At 34.1% G+C, this 10,885-nt stretch overlaps 1 protein-coding gene across 1 annotated transcript; it reads right to left on the reverse strand.

The window, feature by feature from the left end:
* Positions 1-980: 980 nt before the first annotated feature.
* Positions 981-10,718, reverse strand: LOC136807412 (arf-GAP domain and FG repeat-containing protein 1-like). Its single transcript, XM_067063994.1, has 7 exons — positions 10,404-10,718; positions 5,375-5,468; positions 4,943-5,179; positions 4,600-4,744; positions 4,144-4,419; positions 2,982-3,940; positions 981-2,547 (listed from the first exon to the last, which is right to left on the reverse strand). The coding sequence occupies exons 1-7, from the start codon at positions 10,586-10,588 to the stop codon at positions 2,491-2,493; spliced, it is 1,953 nt and encodes a 650-aa protein (XP_066920095.1). The 5' UTR covers positions 10,589-10,718; the 3' UTR covers positions 981-2,490.
* Positions 10,719-10,885: the final 167 nt, after the last annotated feature.

The following is a 10,885-nucleotide window of genomic DNA, read 5'->3' on the forward strand; positions in this document are numbered from 1 at the left end:
AATGTGTGTAAGACTTTTAGTGAGAAATAATGAAAAGTTTTTATTAGTTTGTGATCATTCGTAATTGAACATATCGTTTTTGAACATGGAAAATTATGAAGGAGATAACGGGATAGTGCAATGTGAACAGGAGACCATGACAGGTAGAATACAAACTGTCCATTGTGTATTTTTTAAGGGAAAAAAAAACTAAGTCTTATTTTGTAATTTTAGAGGAGAGTGTGGTGAAAAATGAAAGCATTTCGTTTTTGAACGTGAAGAAATGTGAAGGAAATAACTGATAGTGCAGTTAGAATAAGAGGCCATGATAGGTAGACAATTAGTTGAATGGAAGGTGCCCCGTATATAATTCATCTACATCAAAACTACTGACATTCGGAGACAACAAACAACCAATGATAGGTAATCCAACCTTTTAGCAAGCATTCTAGTGTCTCGTCAAAAAAAAAGGTTTAGTCAATTGCATCTACATGAACATGCAACAATACGAAAACAACAATATTAGGAGCTTTGTCAACAAATTTATGGAAGATCGAATGTTTACCTTGTGTTTAAGAAAGATTACAAGACAGTCTTGTCAATCCATACCATGACTGAAGATGATCCAGAACCATAAAAATTATTGAGGTACAAAACAAACCAGAAGCTATATGTTTATTTGGAACAATTTTAGTATTTTCATTTAGACCTAAAAAACAAAAATGAAATTAACGCAGAAATTGAAATCTAACAGATCAGCATACTTTTTTAACCAAAAAAAATAATGATCCTTTTTATACGATGTCGAACAGATCTCCCGAAATTCTTAAGCCATTATCAAACAGACTACTATCCTTACCATGAGAAACACTTTCTTTTGATTTTAAAACATGAACATTCGCATCGACTCATCCCACTCGCTCTCGTTCGATCCCCTTTTCCCTTTTTCATCATGTCAGTAAACTAGGATTTATTGCATATTCCTTTCTCAAAAAAATAAATCGTTTATTATTCCTCATATTCTTTACAATTAAGATGATAACAAAATATAAAACCACGTAAATAATAATTATGTCATTAAGTAATACTAATAATAAACAAAAGAGGGTTATAATAGTAATAATTACAAATTGTAAAGATATTGTTGTCTTCTCGTAATACATGTTTTTTTTATAAGCAAGTGTCTGTCCCTATATCAGGCTCGCATTATGCTTAGCATTCTATTGTTCTCAAACAATAGAGCCATTGTTTAGGTACCAAAAACTGAGCCTGCATATGCTTATAAACGTTATGCTTATAAAAGAAAAACATGTATTGATTATTTTTCCAAATATTTTTCTCAGAAGAGTAGTAATATAAATTCTGATAATATAATCTTTTTCTGTCTTTCTAATATATTTTTCATTTAAAAGCTAAAGAGGTCATAATTTGCTGTCTTATAAGAGAACCAAGGCAGTAATATCTTCCAATTGAAAAACTTAACTACTGTATTACAAGAAATTTGATCGAACATTATTGACTCGTTGACAACCATTGTAACAAAAGCGCGCAAAAGCGTTCCCAAAATCTGATAAACTATGAAAATTATTCCTCAAAGTAAAGTTGCTGTAAGAAGGCCATGTGAAAAAAATGAAGAATTGCATACCTTCTTTTTGTCATAATTCTGGTTTCAAAAGAGATTTTTGTTTGGCCTTATAGTGCAATCGACGTTTTTAAAATTGATCAAAACTTGCAACCAAAGCCTTTCCAATGGAAGTGTATTCTAATTGACTCTACTCTGGTCATAAAGAAAACAATCATAAAGAGAAATGTTATTAGATTTGAAAAAAAAAGGAAAAAGAAGTATAAAAAATTAAATTTTTACAGTTGAAATATTTTGAATGCATCAATATTATACTTACAGAGAAATTTGGGCAAAAAATAGTTTCTAACTAAACAATCATATTTCAGCACTTTTTATAAAGTCTAAGATATGAGTTGATAAATATTATACTATCACAGAACAGAACTAGACTAGAAAAAGATCAGCATTTCTCTCTCCAGTAATAAAATGTCTTAACGATAAAAACGCGATATAAAGTATGGAAATTTTATAGAAAATTATTGTACTCTGCCTTATTCCTAATTTGAATTCTACAAAGAGTTGTAAGCAAAAAAACCATGAAGTTTATCATAATGACCCTTCAGTTCCTCAAATCACTAATCGGAAAAAAAAATTGATCAAGACATAATCAGAACATTGCTAGTTCAAAAAGTAAGAAGTGTTATGAATTTTGATTCTTCTCCTTTTAGCCCAATCCTAAAAGGGTTCAGAGTTCACCAAAATCGAATTCTAATGATCCATTAGAATCATGTATATTTCTGACCACCAAATACTTCTTTTTGATACCCTTACAGGTATTCAAATACAAGTTACGGTATACAGCCAGAAACGTAGCGAAACACCAAATCGTATTGTTTTGGAATCACCTATAGCCCACTTCTTCTTTATATTTTGTAACCATTTGCATATCACATAAATGGGTTATTGGATAATTTTACTGCTGGCTGTTGTTGTTGTGGAATGGCCTGGAAAAGAATGGTGACGAAACTTTATTATGAAGGCATTAGGGTGGTCATTGTCTGGCTTTAGTTGAACAGTAGGGTTCTCAGGGGTGTCGGAAAATTTGCGTAGGAGAGCAGATTTTTATGACAAAGTAACTATCTTTTCATAACATTAAAAGATAATAACTTCGTAACAAAATTGCGCTCTCCTACACAAATTTTCCGACACCCCTTGAAAATGCTACTGGTTGAATCTTCTAATTAGTTCAAAATACATAATACCTGTGCTTACTTTCTGCCACAAACAGTGGTATAAATGGAACCTCGAAATTGTAAAAATCAATTTCAATTAAATGGACAATAAGTCACGTCAGCATGTCAATAAATACGTAAGGAATTAAAGGATTTTCTGGCTTTGAGTCGAACTTCTTGGATAAAACTATTCAAAAAATGAGTACCTGCTGTTGTTGGCCCCAGGTTCCAAAATTTTGTTGCTGTGGTTGTTGTTGTTGTGGCTGTTGAGGAAAAGGTTGTTGTCCAAAACCTGGCATTTGCACCCCACCAAATGGTTTCTGAGGTGCTGCAGACTGCTGTTGTTGTGCTCCAAAATTGCCAAAACTTTGTTGTGAAGAAAAGCCATTTGACTGTTGTCCTGCATTAAAAGCTTGTTGTGCATTTTGTTGTGAATTTCCAAACATGTTATTTTGACTGATCGGTTGCTGCTGCTGTTGTTGTTGGAAAATATTACCACCAAAGTTCTGTTGTTGTTGTGTTTGGGGTTGTTGTTGCGGTTGAGTGTAATTTGTGTTATTGGAATAAACAGGCTGTGTTGATGCATTTTGGTTTGCTTGCATACTGAACCCAGTATTAGATGTCTGAGCATTAAATTGAGTTGAAAACATATTGTTACTAGAGAAAGATTGGCTATTTGCACTAGAGGCGGTTGTGCCCCAAGAGTTGTTCTGATTGTTCACCATGCTGGAACCAAAATTATCGAGCTGTGCTGCTTGTGACATTGTGCTTCCGCCAGATGCCGAGAAATTTTGGAACGGATTCAATGGTTTTTGTGGTTGGGCTGGCTGTTGAGGAGCATTATTCGAAGTCATAAACGGATTCTGTTGTGCCTGTTGAGGCACCTGCGGTTGCGAAAAATTTGACATTTGTCCTTGTTGTTGAAAAGGTTGTTGTGTCGGTTGTGCTCCAAATATATTGTTACTTGATTGTTGTTGTTGTGTATTGTTCATAGGGTTATTGTTGCTAAAAATTGACTGTGTACTGGAAGATACTGGAGCGGATCCAAAACTACTGCTACCAAATATTGAGGAGGATTGACTCTCGAATATTGATGTGGAGGATGTACCTAGATCAGCGAATGCAGCATATTTATCTCCACCGCTGTTGTTTCCAACTGAAAGACCTTACAAAATGAAAAAATAGTAGTATCAATATTATTATTATCAAGAAAGATAATGTATCTTTTAGGGGGTCTAAAACAATATGTGCACTTGTGCAGGGGAACTTCTGCTATAAACAATTAATTGAGCACGAGATTGTAATCAATTATTTTCAAAATTGTTCATTGTTACCATTTCAAAGACTACTGGCATTCGATGAGATTACCTGCATCAGAAGTCACTCCAAATGCAGACGAGGATGCTGCTGGTTGTTGACTTGTATTCGAAGACATGGCAAAGAAATCAGTAGCAGAAGAGGAAGCTGTCGATACTGGTCCAGCGGAAGAAGCAAAGAAATCAAAAGAAGCGTTTGCTGTCGGTTGACTTGTTGTTGGTGCAGCTGTAGAAGAGGTACCGAAAGCATCAAAAAGTGGCGCTTGTTGTGCTTGTTGGTTTTGAGCTGGTGGTGGCTGTGCAAACACTCCAAAAGCATCTGCAGAGTCTGAAAATATTCAACATTTTATTTGTTGGTTTTTATTGATAAATTGAAAATTTAGACTTTTGATTTTCTTCAAACAATTTAAATCAATGGATAAGACTCCACAAAATATGAAAGAATCAAAATTAATGCATTTAAAGAACCAAAGTTTACAGGTTTCTAAAAAGGAATTTCATTACGTACTACTTGCTGTGGGTTGTGGAGCAGATGAAGCAAAAGGGTCACCACTCAGGTCACCAAGGAGGTCGAAATTAGATTTCTTCTCAGGTTGGTGTAACACAGGTTGTTGAGGGGTAGGTGCAGCAGATTGTGGTAATTTTATAGATGCCTATAAGTAGAAATGATTGAATGCTGGAATATTTCAGTATTGGTATAGATGATATTTGATAATTAATTTCATTATTATGAAATAATCACTTTATTATTATTGTGGATAACTTTTCATGCTGAATTAAACTTTATGGAATTTTATACTCAGAATTTTTAAAAACAACAACTCAGCTCAAAACTCAATTGTTTTACTTACAGACTTTTGTTCTTGTTTAGAGCCTACAATAACTTGAGGGGAATTTTCACCCAACAATGTTTTCAACGGTTTTGCTTCAGGTTCTGCTGCTTGTGCTTTTGCCTTTGGTTTACTGCTGTACCACATTTTCCTTTCATATTTTTTCCCAAGGAAATCTTTCACTTTTTGTTCTTCACGAGAATCTGGTTCAGGTGCGGCACTTGACTCCCATAATGCAAGCCATGTACTCCGACAAACCTTGAATGAACATGGAAGAGAGAAAATATTGAAAACACTAATCAGGATGCAATGCTGTATAAAAAATCAAATTTGTCAAATCACAATTAAAAAATCAATAGTTCTTATCATTTTGGTTTGTTGCAAATAGGGACATCAATTCAAAGAAAAACGATTTAAAAAAGTTTAGAAAAATAAAGACAAAATTAGTAAAACCTCATTGCCATGTGATTGTAGAAATTCCATTTCTTGTGGTGTAAAACTTGCCATTGATATAGATTTGATGCGATGAGGGGGATTCAAGCCCCGTCTGTTAAAATAAACAAAAGAACTATGATATTAAACAAATTCTTTAACAGACAACAAAATACATTTCCAGCCAAACTTTCTTATTTAGAAAGGTGAGACCAAGAGCTCTAGTGTGCTCTAAGTGTGACTATAATAGCCCCACAGAAATTCTGATTGGTGACTTGGCTTAGATTGGTAAAAATACCCAATCATACAATGATTGATCTGATGTGATTGATAGACAAAAACAGGGATTTTTCGAAGCACTTTGAGCTGGGGCCGTTTTTGTAAATAGTTAATAAATACCGGGTGCGCCACAAAAAAGTTTCTCTCTTTAAAACTAATTTTCTAGAAATCTAAAAATTGTTAAAGAACCATTCTTATTTCATTGGAAAGAAGAAAGATAAACTTAAATTTTGATGGGTCATTTATTAAATTCGATTCGTGAAATCAAAAGTTATGCTAAATTAAATAAAAAAGTTACTCTCTGAAAGTGCTCAAAAACGTTAAAAATTGACCTATCAAATTAAACAGTAGCATGATTACATGATACATCATAATCTTCGTTTCAGTCATTAAAAATGATAATTAGCTGTCTAAATGACCTTTTGTTATGTAAAGGAAGGTTGAAATTCAATACAAGGAGGAACATTTGTTCAAAAAGGCCAAAAAATCTGGTAAAATTCAAAAACATCCATCAAATATGGGTTTCGAGATGTATCCGGCCTTAAATAGACTTTATCCAATCAAAAACCAAAAATCGGAGGAAAATTTCGGTAAAAGTAAATTGAAGTGATTTTGATGAAGATTTAAACCCTTTCGGCCTTTCAGTTTCGAAATTTATGTGTTTAAATTACTGAAAAATGCTTTTAATCATGTAAAGGCTATTGCGATTGCCAATTTTAATCTAAAAATTTAATAGGTCGATTTTCGACGTTTTCGAGCACTTTCTCAAAGTAACTTTCTTATTCAATTGAGGATAACATTTGATCTAATGAATCGAATTTAATAAATGACCCATCAAAATTTAAGTTTATCTTTCTTCTTTCCAATGAAATAGAAACTGTTCTTTTAAAATTTTTAGATTTCTAGAAAATCAGTTTTAAAGAGAGAAACTTTTTTGTGGCGCACCCGGTAGTTTTTTTTTAATCTGCTCAGCAAAGGTATGAACAAAAGTTAAATTTTGCTAAAAGTATTTGGATTGAGTTTCTAAAACTCAATCTTAAATTGAGTATTTTGGCTGGTACACGTTGACAAAAAAAGTGCTCAAAAAATCCCTGAGAAATGTCAAATGGCTTATTAACTTTATTGGTCAGACCCAATGATGATTTGATTCAACATTATTTTTCCCACCAAGACTTTGTACTTTAATGTTTTGGTGAAAGAAGTCCTTTCTCTCATCAATTGATACTCTCGTTTTTCGGCTTTTTTGACATTTTTTAAAATTGACATTTTAGGTTTTTGAACATAATATCTGAACCAATGAAGTAAAATTTAAAATTAATACACCAAATTTTAAGTTAGATTTTTCTCTGAATGATTCCAAAACAATCTTTGAAAAATCTCTTTTCTACTGCCTACAATATCAAATCAAAGTGGGTTACTTATTGGTGGCGCACCCGGTAGAAAGTAGAAAACTAGGTTGTATACAAGTTGTTTAATTGCTTGTGGTGAAATATAAACAAACCAAAATAGACTCTGTTGTGGAGCAATACAAAAATTTGCCAGAAAAGAAATATGATTGATTTTGTCATGTTTTTAACTCTCAAATGTTTTTCTAAGCCCTATTAAGATAGATGCTGACAATCCAATCTGAAAAAAAACAGTTTTGTTCAGCTCAGAGTGCTATAAAGAAAGTTTAAAAGCTTAAAATGGTATCACATATGAAAGCTTGGAAGTTCTATTCAATGTTAATTCAACACAAAACGGTTACACAACTGGTGCTACTGTGTCTTCTTGCTAAAATAAGTTTTTTAAAATTGATCCAAAAAGAGTGATTACAGCTAAGATGTGAGTGAAAATAAACATAAAAAATATCATTTAGCAGAAATTTCGACGCTGAGAGCTTCAAAAAACATTCCACTTTTGTTTTTCATCCTCATTCATGAAGCTTTGTAAAAAACAAGGCATTGTGGGTACTTTTTTTTGGTTAACGACAAAACGAAAGTGAAGAGAAATATTTTTGTTATCTTAAGCGTTGGATAGAAAAAAGGCATTTGAAGGGTCACCGGGCTAACCAATAAGCCTGAATGAAAACTTTTTTGAGGATCAACATTTCGTATCATTGAGTAAAAAATCAGAAAAAAAATAATGAGGCTATTGTGCACAAAATCCAAAAGCTCTATTTTAGGGAGTTTGGCCCAAATTTGCTCCTTTAGATTTGAAAATATTACCATTTAACATCATAGTGGGCAACACCCCTCCAACCCCCACCTGAAAAAGGTCACGTCCACCTACATAGGGTTACCCCCACCTGAAATCTCATATCAGCCCAACCCCCACCTTTTTCAGCAACCCCCACCTAAATTTGTAAAATCTTCGAACCCCCACCTGAAAATTCAACAGTTTATCCTTTTTTCCTTTAGGAAACATATGTCACAGGTAATGGATGAACTCTTTTTAACCTTCAGAACTTATGACAGTCATTTGTTTATATTTTCATCTAGTATAGTATGTGGAAAGTTGAAAAAGACAAAAAAGTACAAAATCAAACGAAGTTAAATACAGAAAACTTGACAACCCCCACCTGAAAAATGTTACCCCCACCTACATAGGGTTACCCCCACCTGAAATTCCTCATCAACCCAACCCCCACCTATTTTTAAAAATCTGAAAATCCTCAACCCCCCCCCCAGAATCCAGGGGGGGTGCCCACTATGAACCTTATTCTGCCTTTTCAGTTAGTATAAATAATATCAATTTGGGATGTTGAAATGGGTAAAACTCAGTTGGAATAGACCTTTTTTCAAAGAGGCCACCCTGTTGAATAATTATGTAGTCCAGCAGAAAAACAATGATAAAACCATGCTTAATTATTACAATATGCATGATACAGTAATTATGCATGGCTCTATCATTGTTTACATGGCTGGACTACATAATTATTCAACAGGACATCCTCTTTGAAAAAAGGTCTATACTGAAAGAATACAAATACTATCACATATCTAAGTTTCCTACATATTATACTATTTTACTGCTACATGTTTCAAATAAACGCCCCTCCTAGAGGGGAGACGTTTATCTGAAGGGGCGTTTATTGCTACTAAGTGAAAATTGACCCCCTAGAAATCATAAACTCTGTGGGGAGCAGATTTTAAAAGCCAACGAACAGACGTGTAACACCAATCATAACACTTACACTTAGAATTTTTCGGAAAAACACAAATTATTGTCTAAGTGTAGCAGTGTAGCTCTAAAGCTCTAAAACAGCATCTAATAACATGAAAACCAGAATATGATTCTTCAATGGGAATCAAAACTATAAAGTGCACTTACAAACATCCATTTGTCAGATCTAACAAAATTTATAACGGCACTGTCATCATTGACAATAAAACAAACAATATTCTGTCAAGAGCCTTGTAAACATTCCAACAACTTCCATCGAAATGATCTATCACAGCTCAGTCTACCATTTTAGCGCGGTCCGAGGATTGAGCCGAGAACTCTCGCAGAGCGCCCAAGCTCCCGCGCGGCGCGCACCGCGGGGATGAAAAACTACAATCTGTCAATCATTTTCTCAAGCGAAGAGTACGCGAAGCGATTCTAGCTTTACGATGGTGCCGCAGATCATCAATGGATAGTATTCAATTATCAATATCCCTTTATTTTCATTACTAGAACTTTTGCAAAAAAAAGGAAAAATAGAAAAGTTGTATTTTTTACTGATATATTCACATACTGAATTTGAAAGATCTTCTATGTGGCGTTTTTTTGCAAACTTCAAAAAACTGATTTTTTGTCCCGGGATTTTGGCCCAAGTGCTTGAGTGCAGCATAGGGTACAAAGTCATGCGCTTCCCGTAATTTTTGTATGAAGAGTTAGGTCTACACTGCCGGGTGCGCCACAAAAAAGTTTCTCTTTTTAAAACTGATTTTCTAGAAATCTAAAAATTTTAAAAGGTACCCATTCCTATTTCATTGAAAAGAAGAAAGATTAACTTAAATTTTGATGGGTCATTTATTAATAAGTTCGATTCGTTAGATCAAAATTTATGCTCAACAAAATAAAAAAGTTACTTTCGGAGGAAAGTGCTCAAAAACATTGAAAATTGACCTAAATGTCCAGCATCCAAAATTCCCTGTATGCAGCACCCAACAAATACACCGGACAGTCCGGTGCGTCAGCAGGGTTCTTTAGTTTAGAGTACAACGACCCTCGACATGGCCCGAGAATTCTCGGGCCAAAACTTTTATTGGAATTCGCGTAAAGCCCGAGTATGGCCCGTGCTGGCCCGAGAATTCGGGCCACACTCGGGCCAATTTTTGAAAACATGATTTAATCTTTCTTCTTCGTGTAATTTCAGGACTGAATTTTTTAAACATTTTCTTTGAGAAAAACTTGGTTTCTCTTAATTATATTAAATATATGAATGTTGTAAATTCATATAAATATTAAATGTCTTATTTGGTATGAAAACATAGTTATAAATATACTTAGGGTGGAAATATTTGCTAGTAAACTGGTCCTGGTTTTAAACTGAAGCGTGTCCACGGGAAGCTCGTAAAGTTTTTTTGAGCGATATAAACAAAACAGACAAATCTTATTTTGTACTATTTCGTTTGACTGGACATGCTGAATCAATTTAACATTTAACATGGCCCGAACATGGCCCGAATGACTCGGGTGATGTTCGGGCCAAAATAATCGAACATGGCCCGAAGAGGCCCGAGAATTCTCGGGCCATGTCGAGGGTCGTAGAGTACACCGTCTTTGGTTTTATAAAAAAACTTACAAAAGTCCACTGCAGGAAGTGCAAACGAATGCTCCAATCGTCATATTTACATAGGTTGGTCCTCTTTGTCCACAATCAAAGCATTTCTTGTTTTGAGGTTGGGTAACAAGATCTCTCAAGATTTTGAGGTGTTTGTCCTCTTGTTTTCTTCGAGGACCCATTTTATCTGCCCTCCTGTGCGCCATCTTGGAATTTTTGTTATGACCTAAGTGAATCCGTTTTCGTTTTTGCAGACTAAAGGTAAAATTCGATTCTTGATAAATTTTTGTTTTAGAAAGTCAAGGAATGATGTGACTTCACAAATTCAATTAATTTTACAATTCTATGAATTATCTTTGTTCAGAGTAATTTTCCAGCAAATAATTTCCTTTTAAACAGTAAAAAAAGAAGTCAGTAAATTATTATTCTCAAGAATTTACCCGATATTACCCCGATGTTTAATTTGTGGATACATAATCGGGTTTAGAACATTCTAATCAAGT

This window comes from Clytia hemisphaerica, unplaced genomic scaffold, assembly GCF_902728285.1.
Source record: "Clytia hemisphaerica strain Z4C2 unplaced genomic scaffold, Clytia hemisphaerica genome assembly, whole genome shotgun sequence".
Taxonomy (NCBI): Eukaryota; Metazoa; Cnidaria; class Hydrozoa; order Leptothecata; family Clytiidae; genus Clytia; species Clytia hemisphaerica.